We start from the raw sequence: 21,099 nt of genomic DNA on the forward strand, positions 1-21,099 counted from the left end.
TATATAAAACAGAGCAAGGACAGGTTGATGATGGTTATTTCAGGACCTCGCCACTAAATGCAGGTGAGAAATGCAGATTTTTTTTTGGCCTCTTCTGCTCTTCTTGCTTCTCGAACTTCGAAGCCTGCAGACGAGGAATCGGAGCCCAAAAATGCTCCCGGGGGCAAAAAGGGTCCCTGATAAGTCAACTGTAGCAAAAGCAGCAGAGGAGGGAACTCCCAGGGTTTAAATGCTAACAAATTCACCCTAGCATTTGCTTTCTTGGACGAAAGCCCATTTTGTGCATCTGAAGCTAATAGCAAAAGACTCCTTGGTGATTCAGTTTTTGCGCTGGGCATTTCAATTTGCTTATGTTCCTCATTTAATGGCTTTGGACTACAAATATAAATCTGTGTATCCTCTAGAGCAGCGTTTCTCAACCTTGGCCACTTCAAAACGGGCAAACTTCAACTCCCAGAATTCCCCAGCCAGCCATGGAATTCTGGGAGTTGTAGTCCACCCGTCTTAAAGTGGCCAGGGTTGAGAAACACTGCTTGACAAGCAGACCCAAGCTGAGAGGTTCTACCTTGGACTGATTGTACAGCCAGACAGAAGGTGGGCAAGAGATGGACAATGCACCCACGTTTTACCATTGAGTCAATGCAAACGGGTTAATATGGCCCTCACTGGGTCACCCCTGGCTGAATGCAGTCACCATCTCATGCCCGCCTTCCAGAAAAGCCATTTTCTTCTGTCTCCCATGGAAGCTGCTTCCATTTCCCAGCAAGTTTAACACCTATGAGAGATGTGGGTCCCGGAAGAAACAAAACGCAGGGCGGTTTTCTGGGCCCCCTGGAGTCACAGGGCTGGGATCCGTCTTCTCTCTTCCCCCCTCTGCCAGCTGGAGCCGGAAGGGGTCTTCGTCCTCCCGGCTAACGGGGTCCAGGACCTGCACCTCGGATTGAGGCCTCAGAGCGCCGGCAGCCGCTTCATCTACCTCAACCTGGTGGATGTGGAATTTCACCAGCTGGTCTGCTCCTGGGTGGTGTCTGCGTCCTGCCGGCAGCCGTTCATCTCCAAGGTAATCCGTCGGGGGCTTCTGCAGGGTGTCGTCTTCCCCAAACTTTGGTGCTGGGGACAGACCCGGTGCAGCAAGGCCAGGACCCGGGCGGCGTTTATTTCCCTTGCCTGCTGATCGTTAGGGGTTCCCTCCCCAATGCGGCACCATGTTGCACGGAATGACCTTGCTGCAAACGGCCTCCGGATATATCTGCAGGGATTCCCTGCTTGAACTCTGCTTCCTCGTCTTTCCCTTTCCCGATTTCCACCTTGTCTCCTTGGGGGTCCCTCCAGCCACCTCCTTCCACCATCCCCAGTGCACCCCACTCTCACCCCGAATGAGAGCTGCTGGGGGTTGAGTGAACTGGCCAAGGGGTTTGTGCTCAGCACCTCTGCAGCCACTGGAGCCAAGAGCAGCCGGTGGGGAGGTGGGCAGTTTAATCAGGGCAGGGGGCAAACATTGAATCCCTCCAGATGCTCCTCATGGTGTTTTGCGGGCCCTCTCCACAGCCCCCGGGTTACCGCTTTCTCAAAGCGAAAAGCAAGGGGACCCTGACCATTCAGCTGGCTGGCCACAGAATAATTTGGGGCACCCACTGTCCTTTTGCTACCGCCAGGCATTTGAAATCGCCCTCCCTTCTGGGGGTGGGAAAGGCTCGAACAAGAAGATCACCTACACCAACTCCTACCCATCTAGGCGGGTGTATTTCCTGCACACCAACCATCCAGATTTGCTGCACTTCAAGGAAGATTCCTTTGAGGTAAGGGTTTAAGCCAGTGTTGTCCAAACTTGGCCACTTTAAGATGAGTGGACTTCAACTCCCAGAATTTCCCAGCTGGGGAATTCTGGGAGTTGAAGTCCACTCATCTTAAAGTGGTCAAGTTTGGACAACACTGGCTTAAGCGGAGCGGGTGCTGTGACTTAGAGCCACGGGGCGGCATTCTTTTTCAGGGTCACGGCAGGGTTGCCCGAGGGTTGGCATTACAGCGTTCTTTTTTTAGCCTGAGATATTTCAGTGCTATTTATGTGGGGACGGTGGGGTTATCTCAGAGGCTCAGACAAAGCAGGGGGGAGGTTGGCACCCCCAAAGAGTTACATGGGTGGAGGATAATCCCAAGGGGACAAGCTTTGGGGGTGCAAAGCCGTCCTGGGCGGGAAGGAGGGAGGAGGCAAAGCGGGTGGGCTCCACCTCTGGATATTTAAGCAAGGTCAGCCTATTTTAGGGCTGGCTCTCAATTTTCTGGGGTTCCCAGTGGGCTCAGAAAAGTGGGAAACTACCCCCATTGCTGGAGGCTCGGAGGGGTGAAGAAAAGAGAGCTAACCCTTGTCTGAAACTCCTGCCCGGGGCCTTCTTGGCAGCCTCTGTCAAGTGGTTGGCTGTCACCTTCTCCTGGCATATTTGTAATTGCCACCCTGCAGCTTCCTAGTGGTCTCCCATCCAAATGCTAAGCACCCCTGGCCTTCCTTAGCCCTTTGGGAGTCAGCTCAGCTGGGCGCTGCTCTGGCTCTAGAGCAGGGTGATTGACTCGTGAAGAGGCCTCTCCCTGTGCCACCCCGTTGCACGCCCGAGCTGGCCCGACTCCGAGCCTTCTCACCCTCCTTCCCGCTGTCCCTCCAGGTTGGCGGAGGGGAGACATACACCATCGGCTTGCGTTTTGCCCCGAGCGAAAATGCCGGCGAGGAGGAGGTCCTGATTTACATCAACGACTGCGAAGGCAAGAACGAAGAGACGTTCTGCGTGAAGGTCACCTACCAGTAATGGAGGGCTGGGCTGGACGTGTGTCCTCGGCAGGGTTGTTTTTCTTCTGCTGGCCATCCATCAAACGTCCCTCGAGACCTAGTCTTTGTTATTCCCGGCTGCCCCAGAACGGTCTGCAGAGACCCCCGCTCCTCGGCGCACACGGCCCCTCTCGGATTGTGCTCCTTCCTGCATCCAATCAAATTCCTGCCAGGCCTTCTGATGGATAGCCCGAGCGGATTCCTTGCAGCCGAGTCTGATCCGCCCTCCTGCCTGGCGATCAGGGATTCAGGCCCTCACGCCATCGCCCGCAGCTCCTAGAGAGATCCTGGGGGCCCCGAACCCAGCCGACCCTGCCAGGACAGTTTTTCAAGCTGGAAGGTGTGGGAAGAAGAGGTGGTCTGTCTTTTGAAAAAGACGTTTGTTCGCACCAGAGTTTATTCTGAACAGGACTCACAATTCTAGCAGAGGAACGTGATCCGGTCCACAGGTTTTCCCACGTATGGCCGGATGGCACGTTTTCAAATCCGTGGCATGTCCTTGGGGTGTCCCTTTGCACCTCTTAGTTAATAGATGGGCGCATCTCCAGGGGTGTCGAGTTAGATTTCAGCAAGTTCAAGCTCAATTTTTTATTCCTCTGGCTGGGTTGCTCTGCTTCTCTGGCCTGAATAGCACCTCTGGGGTGCAAGTACATAGCGCTCCATTAACCTCTTTTGCCACGCAAAAGGAAAAGGGGACGCACATTATAAGGGAAAAGGCGGTCTGCGCCAGGCTGGGATCTGCAGATCACCTTTTAAAAAAAACAACAGGAGGATCAACTTTTTCAGAAGTTTCTATCTAAGGCAGTGTTTTCTGCAACTTTCTACCCTTCGTTTACTGGGGTTGAAACCAGAGATATCTTTCCCTCTGCCAGACTTATCTATCCATGATTTGCTGAAGCCACATTTGGCCCTTTGGAGGTCATTTTTCAAAAAGTAGTGGGGCGCACACACAACACACATAGATCTGGGGCAGAAGCATATTTTGATCCTATTTGAATTAAATTAATTAAATACCCAAAATCTGTTTGCTGCCCACATATTTAATAGCGTTCCCCTTCTGTTCCCTGAAACAGTTGGGCTCAGTGGCAGTTTTTGGAAGGAGCTGCTTCCTGTGTGGGATTGCACCCCACTCCTTGGAAGCATTTGCCTTTGTGGGGAGAGGATTCAAACCCTCACCCAGCCCCCGAACTGGCCAGCATCAGGCTAAAGTAGTTAAAACCTGGGTTTCAGCTCTTGCGGTGAAGGTTGGAAAACATCTGACTCTCTGGGGTGGGGAGGGCGTTTGTTAAATTATTGAATGAGAAATGATGACCCTTGAAATGGAGCTCCTGGAGGTAGCCGAAAATCTCTCAAGCAGGAACTCCTTAAAGACCAGGTGGGCTAATCCTCCCCAAATGAACCGGGGTTGGTGCATCTCACTAGCAAAGAAACCGGTGGGCTGTAAAACGAGGCAGCCTCCGTTAGTTAATGACGAAAGGATAGCGGTTGAGAAAATCAGGCTGAAGGCTAAATTGAGATGAAGCCGGTAAAAGGCTTAAGGGCAATTTTTAAAAAATCCCTAAATATTAAACCTCACGCAGGCAGAAACCAAGTGGGGGAATTAATTGGAGGCTGAAAATCTCTCTGCCGACAAGGCGATGGGAAGCAACAGCGAGCTTTGATCCCCGGCAGCAAATTTAATTCCAGAGATGCAAACTGGGCCTAAGAGGACACCTCGGCTTGGTGCCAGGAAGATCCTGGTCTGATGGGGGTAGGGGGACCTGAGGTCTATCCTGGCTACCCAGGACCGTGCTTCCTCCTCGGAGGGGTCAGGTCTGTTTGTTAGGTCAGCACCCTGGCGAAGCGTTGGCTTTTACAGAGCAGCCGGGCGATTCCAAAGGTGGGGGGGGGGCAAGATTTCTTTTTTAAAGGGCCTGTTCAGAACTCAGGAGACAAACAGCGGTGACTTTTTCCACCCAGCACAAGCCACATGGAATTTTTATTCCTTAAGGGGAATAAAAGGGGAAAGAAAAGATGGGTCAAGGGAAAATAGGGTTTGCAGAGAGTTCAATCAGCCTTTCCTGTATTCCCGGGATCTCCAGCCAGTTCAAGGGAAGATGGTTGGTGTAGTCCAACACCATCTCCAGACCTAAGGCTGCTCTTTATACAAATTAATGAAGGCAGAATTGTCAAGGAAAAAGAGTGCCCCTCCTGTAGAGGCGACATTTAATTGACTAATCTACAGGGAAACCTTGGGTTGGATTAGAAACCTCATACATAAAAACAGTAATAATTTTATCTTGCGAAACGGCACAGGGCCAGAGAAGTTAATGGGAAAGTCAATTTCTGAAGCAAAAGCATTTACTTTCTGGGCAAGCGTAACGTGGGCCCCATCTTGGGCTTTTAAGCACAGCGGTGAAGAGATTGGCTTTCGGTTCCCTGTTAAAAAGGATTCAGTGTGAAAGGCAGAAGAAATACAGGTTGAATCAGGTTTAAAGCCAGGCCTTTCCCGGGCTTAAATCCCACTCTCTGACTCGGTGGGCCAGACCATAACCAAGAGCCACAGGTAGCCCACAGCTATGAGGCTGAGTAAACCATGGTTCAGAGGCTGCTTCCCCTTGGGGTGGGATGTTCAGATTTGGATTGAGGAGGCAACAATCAGGCTTCAGAGGTTGGTGGGCCAAGGTCCCCATAAGCGCTGTCTCGGCTGCAAGCGGGTCCAGAAAAGCACCCGCCACTATGCTCAAGTGTCTCAGTCCAGCGGTGTAAGGTTGAACTTGCTATCTTAAAGAAGGTCCACTCTCTTGTCCGAATTCAACCGGTTTGGTATCTGCAGTGGCTCCTTCAAAGACCAGCCCTCTCTGGGATGCCAACGGGGCATGCTTGCGATGCAGCTGTGACACCCCGGAGCAGAGTTTCTCAACCTTGGCCACTTGAAGATGGGTGGACTTCAACTCCCAGAATTCCCCAGGCTGGGGAATTCTGGGAGTTGAAGTCCACCCATCTTCAAATGGCCAAGGTTGAGAAGCTTTGCCCCAGAATGTGAGCTCCGTGCCAACCTGCTTCCACAACATTTGAGACCGGAAGGGGCCTTTATGGTGCCCCCTTAACGGACCGCAGCATGTCCGCAGATTACTTTGGGCCTCAACAAAGACTCCTTTTTTTAAGGCGCTGATAGAGGCGAGCCGTCGCCCCTTGATGAAACGGCCCACCGGGGCTGCAAAAGCGAGCCGGAGTAGTTTGCAGGCCAGCGCGTCATGGGAAACCCACCCGTTTCCTTGGCACGTGTGTGTTTGTGCAGGCGGGCATTGCCTATTTAAAGCTGGATAACGTCCTCCGGCGGGGAGCTGCGCAAAATCCACTGGGGGAGTGAAGACCAGCCACCCTCCCACCGCCTTAAGGCTCTTGGATTGAAAGTGAACAGTGTTGGTGCGAGCGTTCAATTCGGGCTCTTTTGCACCTCCTATCTGAGCACGACGGACAGAGAAACGCCGTGCCCGTCCACCCGGCCTGAATCCCCTTTTTAATCGGTTCAGAGCATTTTGTATCCCCAATAGAAGAGGTCCCCTGCATCTTTCTGGACGAACCAGACATTTGCTCCAAGGGGGGTGTTAAAAAAATATTGGTCATGTTTCCCACAGCCGGGGCCACCCCTCTGCAAAGACCGTTTGGGCCCCAAGCGCTGGGTTTTGTTTGCTAACCATCCTTCGCAGGCTTTGCAGCTCGCTCCAATTAATCCTGGAGCTCAGGGGATGATCAAACAGGCGCAGGATAGACGTTCTCTTTGGTCAACTCCAAAGAAACCTTTAAAAGCTCCTTTTCTAAAGCTGCCAAACCTTCAGGCCTTGCTGTCTCCTCCCTCCGGGCACAGCGCATTCTGCTTCGGGGTTGAAAGTCCAGGATCAGAAGAAGAAGGGCTTTTGAACCCCCTCTCTTCCCTTTTAAGGCCTTGTGATGAACTTGACCTCTTGACCTTGTGTAGCTGGAATCCCTTGATTAAAAGCACGGGTATGGGTACATGGGTGCCCACGCGCACACCGTGGTGGCCTTTCACCCCCAGCTATGCTGATGCTCCCCCACTTCGCAAATTGACCTTTCCTAGGTCTTAATGGTGGGCTTACAGGACAGGTTTCCCTAGAATTATTAGCCTTGTCCGGGACTAAACTCAGTTTTACCCATTTGCACTCAGCACCCCACCTTTTCTCCTGATCAAGACTATCTGGGTGAGTTGGAATATCAAAGCAAGGACCAAATGTGGGCGAACGAAATGCAAAAATCAAACCACAGCCCAAGGAAGCTGTCAATCTGTAGCCCTTTCTCTAAATATTTCTACTTTATACCAGGAATGTGGATCTTTTCTGAGACAAGGCAAATTTGGGATTTCTCTCTTTTGAAGCCCCTTGAGTTGGAGGCGGAGAAAAGACACCCCGGTCTCCTGGATAATGCAGCCACCTTTTTGTATTTTGTATTTTGACCGTCATTGTTAACATGACCTCGATGCGCATGCTATACAATTTCAGTACGGATTAAAACTTTGATAAAAGCGTGTTGAAAGAGAAGTGTTCAATTTGCCATCGGGTCTTGCTTGACAGACAGATAGTAAAACTCTTGCTGTGTAGAGGAACACTTGTTCTTTCTTGAACTAGCTGAAGAGATAAAAATCCCCCCCCAGGGATTTGAGGGGGGGGAATGCAAAGTTAAGACTATACTTCGTTCTTCTTCTAGACCACCCCGTGGAGTTGGATAATGATCTGTCGCCAATAGGGATTGGCGGCCTTGGCTGATTTATCCTACTCTCTGGAGAATCCCAGGCGGGAAGATTGATAATAATATCTATTATCAGATCTTTCGTCTGATGTTGTCTCAATGTGCCCCTCTCTGTGTCAGTTGCCACTCGTTGGGTTGTGAAACATCTCTCGTGGAGCCAGGATGTTTAGTTGGGAGTTGTGTTCATGTTTTACTTCAGCAGCAAGCTGATTGTTGACCAGAAGAAATTACCCCCTTGCCCTCCACCGCCTTCTTTCTGTTGTGGAAGAGTAACTTCCAGAAGAACCAAAAGGCCACCCTGGGGTGGCTGAATCAGGGTGATCTGGAAGAAGAGCAGAGTGTTCTGGAGATCCTCAGATGTCCCATCCCTGGAACAGAACTTGTCTGTATAGGGAAAAGATAGGCAGTTGCTAATGGAATCTCTATTATTAGACTCCTTCCTTCCTTCCTTCCTTCCTTCCTTCCTTCCTTCTTGATTGGCAATTGGAGAGTTATTTAGTTTGCCCTCCCACCACAAACTCTGACAATTCTTTCCAAATGACAGCAGAACAAGGATGGGCATTCTTGATTTTCTGGGCAATGTTTACTTGGCCTGTTCTTTAGTTTACTGACTTCATTCCCATTTTCTGGACTTTAGCGTGGATCAGTTCACTGGATAGCCCGCTTCAGATTCTATGGGCCACTTTTGTTGGCTGAAAAGTGGGATACCCCCACGGGAATATTACGGGAACCTGCTCACAAAAAGCATGGACGTTAGGGAAAATGGAAGGCAAAATATATTTCTTAAGTACACCTGCATTTACACATTTCTGTTTTATGGCAGAGCAGTGTTGAAATGAACAGAATGAAGGCACTTGCCTTGAGTTTTATTCGGTGTGCAGCTTTGCTTGCAGATAGGTTGGAACCTGACTGGTTGGACCCATTCTCATGATCAGGACCTGACTGGTTGGACCCACTCTCCTGATCGGAGAAGCTGGCCCTTTTCGGGGGGGGGGCTCAGTTTGTGCTCAAGTGTGGGTCAGGTGGCTCTGGAGAAGCAGAATCCCTAAGCAAAAACTGGTATTTGCTCAGAGATGGGCAGTGCTTATTTAGCGTGTCCTTAGCAAGATGCCCGTTTTCATTTTACTGTCTAGCAGAGGACCCCCCCCCCATCTGAGCAGGTGGTGTCCCATTTTTGTGGCAGTTTAGCCTGATGGATTAGCAGCTCTCCCTTGCAACTGATTGAAAGCGACAGCTCATATTTTGGCGAAATTATGAGTCCGTCCAGTGTATGCAAATGCCTCCCTCGCTCAGGTTATTAAAGCAGATTAGCTGAATAATTTTCATCCCCTTTTCTCAAAACATTTCTTCAGGATTAAGAGCCAACAGGAGGTGAGTTTGCTGACCCCGCAAACCGCATGTCACCCAAGGTGGACTGCGGCCCTTGCTTTTTGGAAGTTTTCACTGACATCCAGGATTTGCTGGCGGTGATGGACACGTCAGGTGGAAAAAGCTCTTAGTTTCCCATGAGGAACAACTGGAAACCGGGTTGGCTGCTGACAAATCTAAGGAGACTTCACAAAGCTTTGGAAAGAGCTCTGCAAGCTGGGTAGGGGAAAAGAACTGAAGTTAAAATGACAGGTACCCAAATGCATTTTTAAAAATCCATTAATGGTGTGGACAGACTTGGAATATAGTGAACAATTCAGGATATTGCATTCGAAAGGCCATTAAAGATGAAAAAAAAAGTTTACAAGATGATCAAGGATCGGAGATCTGGATTAGAAGGAAGGAGTAGCCTGAAACTTAAAGATTTAGCAAAAAGAAAGATGACTTGAAAGACTCTATAGAAGCAACAATGGTCTAGGGAGTTGAGAATAATATTTTCCTGTCTACCCCAGAATATTAAAAAGAGGGCACAACAAAATTGCTTGAATTTCAAGACATAAGAAAGTATAGTTTTGTATACGTTTTCCCCCGGGGGAACCATAATTAATTTATGAAACTTGCAGCTAGAAGTTGTGATGACCACTAACTTGGACGCATTCTTAGACAGATTGATTCTTGAATAATAAAGGAATTGGCTAATGATCTGTCCAAACCTTTATTATTACCTTTAAAACCCCTGGAGGAACCACATCTCTGAAAAGATGAAAAAGGACAATTCCAGTAATGACAGATCACTCAGTCTGTCCTCATACCTGGAAAGATTCTAGAGCAGATCCAGTAGAGATCCACCTGTGAGGACCAGGAAAATAATGTGACAATTACCAGATGTCAGCATGGATTTGTCAAGAACAAATTGTACCACGCTGTCTTTATCTCATATTTTCATCAGGTAACTTTCTTAATAGATTGTGGGAATGCTGTAGTTGTAATATGTCTTGACTTCAGTAAGGTAATTGATAACATATTGATTAATAGGCTACTTAATTGTGGGCTGGATGACATGACAGTTAAGTGGATGCTCAAAGATCATACCCAAAAGCGTGATCCATGTATCCTCATCATACTGGAGAGGGGTATGAAGAGGTAGAGGGAATGGTTATATTTTCAAATGATACAAAACTGGTTGGGTTGGTGAATGGCCTAGAAGGCAGATATAAAACTCAAAACAATCTTCCCGAAGCATTCCTGACAGACAATCCTGGCAAAATGATGGCCGTATCAGGAAGGGTTGGAAGCCACAGCACGACAAAAACTGATCAAGGATTGGACTTGACAGTCTTGTATATGCCAACCTTAGGCCCCCGATTTCTTGAACTTCCTTCTTAGGACGAATGCGTTTATTTCCACGTGGAATATCTCCACGTACTGTAGATTAGCAGCAGCAAGGGACTGATAAACGCTGGAAGCAGTTCTGATCTGATAACATGCATCGTTAGCTGACGAGTCCAGTTGGCATAAATTTATTTCAGTTTGTTATAGAACCACCAAGATTTGTAGCTTCCAGTGATCCAGTGTCGTCCTTTTTGTTCTATAGTTTGTCTCTTTCTTCCCCTGAAAGCCTAGAGACTTTATTCTTCAAGGCCCCAAACACTGCTTCTTTGTGATTCATGATATCTTGCTTCTAGCTGCCATTCTTGCCCACTGAGTTTGTTGCTTATTATTTGTTACTGTCTTCCTTATGGATAATTGCTTCCTTAGTTCACGTTGTAATGTCTCCATTTGATCTGAAAATCAGCTAGCGCGGCAGTTACTGATCGAATCCTCTGCCTTTTTGATCAAGCAAGTTGTTTTCAGGCAGAAATACGAATGTGCCAAAAACAGTGCAGGTCACCACTGCAGTATTCTAACCATTAATCTTCATTTTTGTTTCTTAAAATCACTAGTAGAAGACTTTTATTTCTTCTCGTTCCCTTATCAGGTTAGCCAACTGTTGACTTGGAAGGAAAACAATTGATAGATACTTTCTTAATGAAGTCTTGTAGTCACTTACTGAGGCCATGCCCTGGAATTGGACTACTTTATGTTCTTTATGTACTCTGTGTCTCTGCTTACTCAGCAGGAAGCACTTATTCAATCACCAACAGTGGGCAATCCGTCACTTTCAGGACACACCATTTGCAATAAGCAACTTTTCAGGAAATGACCTTTTCATCCTAACACAATGCCTCAGAAGACAGCTCTTCTCTTCTTCTTCTCTTCACACTTCTTCCTTGTACCTGCACCCTGTCGAACCTCTCTGGCAACCTCCGGTTCACTGCCCTTCTTGCTCACTGAGGAAGCATGCTCCCCGGAAACTCCCATCATCCCCAGCCTGCCCTGGCAGCGATTCTAGAACAGGGGTAGCGAACTGGTGGCCCTCCACACGCTTCCGAGTTGCAATGCCAGCAGAGCCAGTCAAGTAGCAATGGTGATGGGGTGACGGGAGTTGTAATTCAGCAGCATCTTGAAGGCCGCACTTTTCTTCTAGAGCTGAGAGCCCTTAATCGACACCAGCTCAGCGCTACTTCTCTGTGAAGGGGAAACGCAGCTGTAAAAACCACTCTGTAGGAACATTTATTTCCTTCCTTCCAGGCGGCGAGGTCCTTGTCTCGAGGTCAGCTGTAAATCCTGGCGCCAGGCTTTGCTTCCCATTAATTGGCACATGGGTTTGATTTGATTTGATTTTTAAGAATCTAATTACAGCCATCACATTAAGGCTCCCTATAGCCGGTGGCTTTGTCAGACGGTGCGGCCAGGGAATAAGCGGAGTTGTGCTCAAGGGCTCCGATTCTGCGTGATCCCAGATAGTCCCAAACTTGGCATTACCAGGATTTCTCCCCGCGTAAATGCTGTCATGTGTCCCAGTTCAATTGATCCAGTGACAGCATTTCCCCCCTCCTATTTTAGTCCTCGGGGGTCATAATCCCAAAGACACATTTGCCTCTTGGATTGACAAGAAGCTGAACGTGGGGGGGAGGCTGTCGCCCAGGTGAAAATCTTTATTTCTCACCTGTATTTTTTAAGCAGCCGATGCTTCCCTTTATTATTTTAACATTTTATTGTTTTCGTTTTGTCGCCGTTCTCCGAGATCCGCAGAAGCCAAACCGGAACAGGTTGATACAGCTGAAATTTTTGGAGGCCTTTCAATCAAATACCATCGGATTGTTACAATGGGATCTCTGCGTGGGCACACGCACACCCTGTGCGGGCACCAGAAAGAAATCAAAATTGGCATTTTGCTTCTAGAATATCACATGCCCTATTCTAGAAGCAGGATACCAGCTTCGATTTCCCTTTTCTGAACATCCCTTGTTATCGGTCACTTTTAGTTGCCAGTCATCTTTTAAGGAGTACATCAATCCGTTGGTCAGTATTTTTTGTTTCCCAGTTTTATGCTTTTATTTTAAAACACAGGGCGAGTTTGGCAGGCAATGGGGTACGAACCCTAAGAATTGCAAGACTCAAAACTCTTGTCAACCATGATCCGCAGACATTTTCTCTGGTTTGGGAAGATTAAAAAGAGGAACTTTTGCTTGTGTACGTGACTGTGCGCAAAGCTTTATTCGGAGATGTGAATCCAGGTGGTGCGTACTAAAAAAGTGTTCAGGTTTGACAGGCTCATTTTAATAATAAGTAAAATCCTTAAAGAAGGTACCCGAAAAAGAGATTTGTTTTGGAGGCTTTGCATTCACCTTTTGTAACTGAAAGCCAGCTTTGAAATGTGCTTCCTAGCCTTCATCCTAAGACCCAAGACCGGGTGCTGAAGAAATATCGGAAGGGAAGGAATGATCACCAGAGGTCGTGTGATGTTAGTCATGCTTCCCCAGCGTAGTGCCCTTTGGGGATTTCTCCCACAGTTCCTAGTCTTTGGCTTTGCTCCTGGGGGCAATAAAAAGGAGGCAGTGGAAGGAAGCTGATTGGAATGGAAGATGGGAAGTTATTTCTGCCGGCAGCACGTCGGTGCCGTAAATCAGTGGTGTGAGAAATATGACACGTCCATTTGGTTAGAAGGTTTAGCAGGGGATCAGAAACCTATAAAGCTCGGCTGTTGGCAAGCCCAGCTAGGTGGAACTCTGGGTTTGGGGGTATTCATAAGGATAATGGGCGTGGGAAGAATGTTGCTGTCTGTCTATCATCTATCTATCCTATCTCTATCATTTATCTTTCCATCCATCCATTCATCCATTGTATTTATCTATGTGTCTGTCTGTCTGTCTGTCTGTCTGTCTGTCTGTCTGTCTGTCTGTCTGTCTGTCTGTCTGTCTGTCTATCTATCTATCTATCTATCTATCTATCTATCTATCTATCCATCCATCCATCCATCCATCCATCCATCCATCCATCCATCCATCCATCCATCCATCCATCCATCCATCGTGTCTGTCTGTCTGTCTGTCATCTATCAAGTTCCCTTGGCAATTTGCAAAGATTCACATCAAACCCCATAATCTCACAAATGAAAAGAAACAGCGCAAAAGGAAAGGAGGTGGGGAGGGAAGAGGAACAAAGCAAAGCTGTAGGAGTTGCAACATCTTCCAGTCCTGCCCAGAAGGAAAAGGCAGCACCCCATAAGTCAAAAGAGGCCCAGCTGGTATTTCCTTGTGGGCCTACTACCCTGCTGGCTAAGGCAGGCTTTCCAAATCTGGAAGGTGGGTGGACTACAGCTCCCATCACTCCCAGCTTGGGCAACCCTCAACTGGTTAAGGGGGAACCAGGATGCCAGCAAGCGCTAGAGGAGTGAAAAGACCAGTCAGAATCTGGTTTGTTTCATCGGCTTTAGCAAAGGCTGATGCTGGCTAAGAAGGTCCTTCAGCTTTGGGAGAATATAGGCGGTGACGCGAAGGGCCTGCTGAAAGGTGGAAGATGCTCCAGCAGCAACTGTGAGTAACTCCTGAGTAATTGCACAGGGAGCCAGGTACATTTAAAATCTCTTTTGGGTCAAGCTTGGTTCTTAGTGACCATCTGAGGCATCTGTGTTGTTTTCTGGTCAACAGTGCAGAAGTGCTTTGGTTTTTTGGCTTCCTGTTTAGCCCTGGGATTTCTGGGTGGTCTCCCATCCAAGGACCAAGCAAGTCTGATCCCACTTAGGTTTCTCAAGGCCAGCCATGTTGGGTAGGCGATGCTTAACGGGACAGAAAGATGCAATGGGAAGAGGAACAGCAGCAAAGAAAAGGTGAGAAATCCAACTTCTTTGAAATGGGTATTTTCAAGCTACTGTAAAGCCCAATCTTTTACAAAGTGCACTCCTCCGATTTTTGCAAGGCAGCCGGCCAGTTAAACACCCAAAGAGCAAAAATGGGGGTTTAAATTGGGTTTCTGCACCCAGCAGGGTCAGGGGGTTGACCTGATGATCTTTCACAATTGAAGATGGTGCGTTTCTACGGGGGGGGGGAACAACTGCTCATAGCAATAATAATAATTATTATTATTAATAACTCCTTTGGGAAACAAAAGGACGGACATTACAGGAGACCGCCTGCAAAAATTGGGGGGCAAAATTGGAAGCAAAACGACGCGTGCCTTTGAAGACAGGCGCGAGTGAAGAATGGGGCCATGTTTTTGTGACCTTAAACCCACCTCAAATCCTGCATGTTGAATTGGACAAATTCCTCAAAACGGGATGGGCACCCCCCCCCCCGGCTAAAGTCATTTGAGCTCCCGGGACTAATAATGAGACCTAAAACTTGTCACAAACACACACACACACTTTTGTCCCTCCCCCCCCCCAGGCTGGGGCACAGTCACTGTTGCACCACAACCCACTGGGGTGTGATAGACCCACGCCGGCCCCATTCTATCCACACACCTTAGTGCTTATTCGTCGGTTTTCATTACATTAGCTTTAATTAAAGCAATTAACTTTTGGCGTGTGGGTTTTCTCCCCCCACCTTAAAGGCAGAGCCCCGTTCACGGAGGGCTGCGTCGATCAGCAACGTTTGCAAAACAGCGCCGGGACTCTTAGAAGGGAGCGATAAAGCGATAAAGCCGAGGGGCCGGGGGGATGTGGTTGAGCGGCGCATAAGGCTGCTTGTAGAATTCAGCGCGTTGCAAACGGTTCCTTGGATACAGCGGTACCGTCTATTGGTATTTGCTCGCCTTTGTTACTTTGGGAATGTGCTGACGCTGTGTGGGGCTCAGCAAATGACCGGTCGCAACTTGGGTTGGCCTGCCTGGGAGTCCCCTTCTGGTGTTAAGGAGAGATCCTTGCCACTCGAACAGCAGCCGCCGCAGTGGCGGCACTGGAGACGCGTCTTTGAAAAGCCGACGCATGGATGTCTCGTTTTTAATATGTGCAAGAGCCTTGGCGGCTTTTGCTGCGCAAGGCTCATGGAGGGGGCCCGGGAACTCCTCCAGGGGCCTGGTTAGGGGAGGGTTTTGAGCCGGAGTCGAAAACTGGGGTGCGGATTTGCAGTGTGCCCGTGGTCCCCCACATGCTCAAGCCATGATTCCATGCCATAAATGCAATGCCACTTTCTTTTAGATCCCTTTGTTCAGGCTTTGAGCTCTTTGGGAGACCGGGTTTAGCAGGTGTATTTCTCAGCATTTTTTTTTATTTATCAACCCTGGCAAGAGGACTTGGGTCGCGGGGCAGCAGGGGTCAATCTTGGATGATTCCTTTAGGGGAGAAGCGGCACGCTTTGTCCCATGTTGTAAATGCTCTTGTGGCATCGCTAAAACTAAGACGCACGTTAGGGCGTTCCGTTTTCTTGCTGACGGGATGAATCTTGTTTGGGGCAAGGGAAGAGGGTTCAGATGCCAGCGCAGCGTGTCCAGGGACGCTCTCTAAGAACAGGTTGGCTGCAAGAGAGAGACCAACAGGGCCGTGAGCATTCAGGAGGGGCCGCGGCGAGGTTCTGCGCATTGTGGCCGCCTGGGCAGACGTCTCTCACAGGGAGAGATCGCTCACTCCTTGGATGCCCCTGTACATGGCGTTAGGCATGGTTGTTAATGACGCCAAAGAGTGATCCAGTGTCACCAGAAGTCTTAATAAACTGGTTGATCATCCATCCATCCATCCATCCATGGATGTACTGTATGTATGTTTCCATCCATCATGTCCGTATGTATGTATCCGTCATACATGTGTGTATCCATCTATCCATCCCTCACGTCCATCTGTCTGCATCCATCGTGTATCTATCCATCCATCCACCGAGTCTGTATCTGTCCATCTGTCTATCCATCATGTCTGTATGTAGCTATCATGTCTGTATGCATGTAACCATCTCATGTCTACCCATCCATCATGTCTGTCTGTATCCAACCATCACATATGTCTGTCTATCCATCTATCCATCGTGTCTGCATGCATGTATTCATCTCATGTCTGTATCCATCCATTCATCATGTCTGTATTTATCCATCCATCCATCCTTCCATCCATCACAAGGATAGGATTAGAAAGGAAGTAACCCCCCCACCACCACCACCAATGGCCGCCAAGAGTTGCTGCTTGCTCCAGTGCTCTGGCGGGCGAGCGGCTTGGCTTGCACAGTGCAACCCCCTCCCTCCTGCTCCCATTCTCCTTTTTATTGCAGCCTCTCTTGTTAATGAAGCTGTCCCTGTTAATGACGCGGTCGGATGCGGGAACCGGGGCCGCACCCAACGCACGGCTTATTGTCTCTCCATTTCGTTCCCGTCAGGAGGAAAATTGGATTCCAGTAATGAAAGAATTAAATTGTCCTCTCATCTCAGCTCCCATCTTGAGGATGGAGAGTGAGGCTATGTGAGCGTGAGTGTGTGTGTGTGTGTGTGTGTGTGTGTGATGGAGGTGGCTCTGATCCCTTCCTGGCTACCGAAGGAATCTGTTCATCAGTTCTTTTAATCAATTGCCTTTTAGCTTGAAAATTTGGTCACTGAGTTACTCAATTATTCATTTGATTTCTACCCCACCTGTTGTGCAGGGACCCAAGGCAGTGTATGGAGCGCTCCCCCCTCCTATTTTTCTGCCCCACAGCAACCCTGTGAGGTGGGCTGGGCTGGGAGAGAGGGACTTAGCCAAAAGCCACCCAGAAGTGACTTCATTCCATCTTCTTCATAGCTGGCCCTGCTTAGGTCTGGTTTCCTTCAACAAGCTACTCCTCAGCAGCCCTATGTTTTGACATTGTTTGTCGTTCACCGCTCCCACACCTCTTTGTCACCTCAACTTTTGACCCACAGACAACGATGCTTCTGAGAGCTTGGTGGCAAGGATTCCTGGTCTGGATCAAGCTCTGTTGGGGCCAGACAAAGATGGTGGAGTGTTCCCAAGATTGGTGCAGTTGATAGCACCTGGAATCATTGTTTGGTTCTTGGACCCTTTGGCCCAAGGAAGACTCTTTTTTTTTTTTTTAATGTTTTTTTTTATTTTTACAACAAACACAAAACAAACATGAACAAATAAAAACATAAAAAGGCATAAAAAAGTATCTTCCATTTTATACCGTGTGTCAACCAGTTAAACTCGTTGGTGCCCCTTTCATAATCTTAAATTCTCATATCATCTATTCAAAATATACTTGTATACTTATCAATTAACAATCATTAATCATTCATAGCTAATCTATAAAATCATATATTACAAAAAATTTTAACTTTCAATAGGATTAGTAATACATTTCCATCTATCTATTATATGTGTATATATATAATAATTAATATCAAATTTCTATTATAAAATTTCTTAATCTATTACATTACTATATTTTCTCATCTAATCATTAATAAAAGCAAATCCCGTGTCATATAAAATTACTTATCTTCTTACTCTAGTTTCAAATCTCAGTTTAACTCATCTCTGCACATTCCATAATTTTCAATAACTTCCTCCTGCATAAGTACTTTTTAATTTTTCCAATTCTTAAGAGTTACAGTTCTAACCAATATCAGTTACAATATCAATTACAATTCTAACCAAGTTACAGTTCTAACCAGATTCTTCACTACATATTATACAATTTTTAACTATATATCTCAGATTTATACTTTATTCCAGCGCTTGCATAATTTTGAGTTCACCCTTTTCATTCAATATGCCAAGATATCTAACTGTTCATCCCTTTTTCTATATTATTGGATAAGAGAAAGCAATAATAAATGTCCTTTTGAACATTCTGCTTTTGGAAGCTTCTGTCAGTTCCATCATTGTTGTATTCCCCTGATTTTTTCTTTAAACATCTCCAGTAGTTTCTTTCAATATTGTTTTACTTCTTCTTTTTGTGCATTCTCTTAGTACAATTTTCCATTATGATCTTGTATAATCTTTTTCTCACCCTCAGTGCCAAGAACAAATCTGTCTCTTCATTTATCAGTTGATTAACCCTTTTAATTCTCAGTTTATAGGCCTCACAATAATTCTGTTTAATGTTTCTGATTTCTTGTACTATTTCTTCCTTTTCCAATGATCCCGGTTTATATTTAATTAAGTCCATTTTAGCTTTAATATCTTTTTTTTCTTTTTTTTTCTTTTTTTTTTGAGAATTTCTGCAGCTCTTCTTCCAATTCTTTATAGTCATCCTCAATAGTTTAAAGATCTTTTTCTGCATTGTGTTTCTCGTATAGTCTATTATCTTGATAAACCTTCATTGAGTCAAAGGATTCTTTATCTTTGTTCTTGCCAAAAATAAGAGAAAAAAAAAAGAAGCAAAAGGAGAAAAAAAAAAAAAAGAAAAGGAAAAATAAAAAGAAAAGGAAAAGAAGGGAAAGGCTAAGCCTCTTTAAAAAAAAAAATCCATCTGGGGGGGGAATAGAGAGCAAAGCAGAGCTTCTAGCAGAAAAAAGAGCTACTGCCACTAATCAAGGCTCTTGTGACTAGCTCAAACTTTCCATCTTAATATTTTCATAATCGCTTTCAACTCCACTTTCTTGTTTATAGTTACGGATGGCACCTGTATAAACATGCACATCCCACTATCTTTTTAGAAAGCACAGAGTCCTTGAGCGTGCGTCACAATAAAAAAAGAAAGCACTAAATCGAGCCTCTAGATGGCAGTGCAACTTTCTTTCATTTACTTTCTCTTAACTCCACTTTCCCCATTTCAAAGTCAAAAAAATATAAATTTCTTATAACAATAAAGAAATCTTAGTAAAAAAAAAAAAAAAAGGCTTAAAATAAAGAGTTATTGAATATTAAAAAAAGAAAGCCAATCCAGTTAAAAATATATATTTTTTTAAAAGAAAAACATCTTATCAATTCCACTAAAAAGGGAAAGTTGAAAAGAAAAATTTTCTCCCCCTTCTTTTTTTTTAATAGGGTTCAATCTCGCCGCTTAATCCACTTTTCTTCACTTTTAAAAATCTCTTTAAGTTACTTAAGGTGTTCTCTAAGAATAGTTGAATAGTAAAAGTCCATCTCACCCAGTTGACACCCCTCTCTTCCATCTTCCTTTGGAGCTGTCCCGGCTTTCGCAGCCATTTTTGGCTGCCTCTCCTCCGCCGGCTTCAAGAGCTTCTCCTGGGATCGATCTGGGACTTGCGGCGTCCCTGAGATCCGCGGGACGCGCCCTTTGCGATCGCCATCTCTACGGGACGGCTTAGGTCCATCGGGACCGTCCGGGGGAGGAGATATCAGCTGCGATCCTGGGAGCCCAGGATCGCCCGCCGTATCGCCGCGACGCCAGCTCCGCCCTCTCGGCCCAAGGAAGACTCTTGAGGAAGGACCATTGAAAGTGAAGAACATCTCCATCTTGATCTTCTTCTGGGGGACATCTTTTCAGGTATTTAAAGAAGCTACCGTAACTCCTCTCCGCCTTTTAAAACACCTCCTTCGAAAGCAGTTGCAGATGGCCTTTCCAAGGTCTTCAGAGATGGACCAAGACATTGTCTGGATGATTTCTCCAAATTTCTCAAGAGTTCCTCCACTCCGACACCACTTGAAAAAAAAAAAACCGTAGGAAGAGGTGGCTCCTTGAGATGTCCTCCCTTGGGGTCAAGTGGAAGGAGGTCTTTGCCTCTGCAAAGCTCAGCAAAAGACTTGTGGACACACGCTCGCACACACTCCTGGCTGTCTCCTCGCAAGAACACTGTTCCCCACCTACGGGAATTGCGCCGACATCATCCGAAAGCCATTTCAGAAGCAAATTCTTTTTCAAGAAGCGCATTGAAAACGGATGGGAAAGAGTACCGGAGGCAAATGTCTCTCCCGGGCACCACTTCCTTCCGCCAATTCATCTTAAAGTCTTGGGCATAATCAACCCAGGCCTTTAATTGGCACAAAGCTAGCAAAAGCTGTCAAGAGAGAAACCACACGCCACATTTCATTTGATAGGGCTCTGTGGCCAAGGCTGGAGAGAGACGTTGTGTTCCAACTTCGGCCCCGCTAAAGAAGCAAAGAGACGTCTTGTATTCCAAGCAGAAATGCTTTTCTATAGATTTAATTCTCTTTTTTCCCATTAAAGGCCCATTGTTTCTCCCTCCAAACTCACCTGCGGCTGTAAATTCCCTTCATTTTTTTTTGACGCTTTTACAAGTTCCCCATCAATGTTATTTCCTTGAAGTGGTGATTGTCAGGAGAGAATGCACAAACCTCCTTTTCTGGAGCCCTCTTTTGCTCACCTGCAATGCAAGAGGGGGATTTATTGCCCTTTTCCTCTAATGCAAGGCCTCTCAAGTCAAAAGACCATGACAATAAAGCTTGTTTTTGTGCAATGCGAGGCACGCCATCAAGCTCTTTTGGGCATTCGACATTCTAATGTGGCATATCAAGCGTCAACAGCTATTAAAAAGATAAGAGGGGAAAAAGAGGTTGGGGGAAAGACTTCTATTGTTGGGTGTAATAATGGGGGCCTTTAAAGGACCAACAGAGTAGAACTGTGATGAGCATTGCTACGGGGAGAGGAGAAGGACACCCTGCGGGATCAAGCTAAGACCTGTTTTAAGCCAGCATTGGGGTCAACCAGAGCTCTGGGGAGTTCACAAGGAGCGGGTGCAGACCTGCCCCTCTCCTGCTGCCTTCAACCGGGAGTGACGGGGAGTCTTCAAGACCAATAAACCTTGATAGACCTGTTCTCCCAGGATTGATTCAATTATCTTTTCATAAGAGAAGGACATCGCTGGAGGATCAGGGCAATGCTCAACCTAGTCCAGTGTTTGGCTCTCACCGTGGCCAACTAGTTGCCCCAGGGAGATCACTGCAGGAGATGGGAATAAGC

At 46.9% G+C, this 21,099-nt stretch overlaps 1 protein-coding gene across 7 annotated transcripts in view; it reads left to right on the forward strand.

Moving 5' to 3' along the window:
• NPHP4 (nephrocystin 4) overlaps positions 1 to 5,758 on the forward strand; it is a 94,914-nt gene extending 89,156 nt beyond the window's left edge. For 5 of the 7 annotated variants that reach the window (XM_088147616.1, XM_088147618.1, XM_088147619.1 and 2 more), the window contains 3 exons: positions 881 to 1,060; positions 1,656 to 1,799; positions 2,658 to 5,758. In XM_088147616.1, the coding sequence (XP_088003742.1) occupies positions 881 to 1,060; positions 1,656 to 1,799; positions 2,658 to 2,798 (465 nt within the window). In that variant the 3' untranslated portion in view covers positions 2,799 to 5,758. Of the gene's footprint in view, positions 1 to 880; positions 1,061 to 1,655; positions 1,800 to 2,657 lie in introns of those variants that run through there. The other 2 variants (XM_088147614.1, XR_015797379.1) reach the window with 2 other exon arrangements.
• The last annotated feature ends 15,341 nt before the right edge of the window (positions 5,759 to 21,099 follow it).

Source organism: Python bivittatus, unplaced genomic scaffold (genome assembly GCF_059951505.1).
Source record: "Python bivittatus isolate LINGU-HERP-01145 unplaced genomic scaffold, Pbiv_v1 ctg000510_np1212, whole genome shotgun sequence".
NCBI lineage: Eukaryota > Metazoa > Chordata > Lepidosauria > Squamata > Pythonidae > Python > Python bivittatus.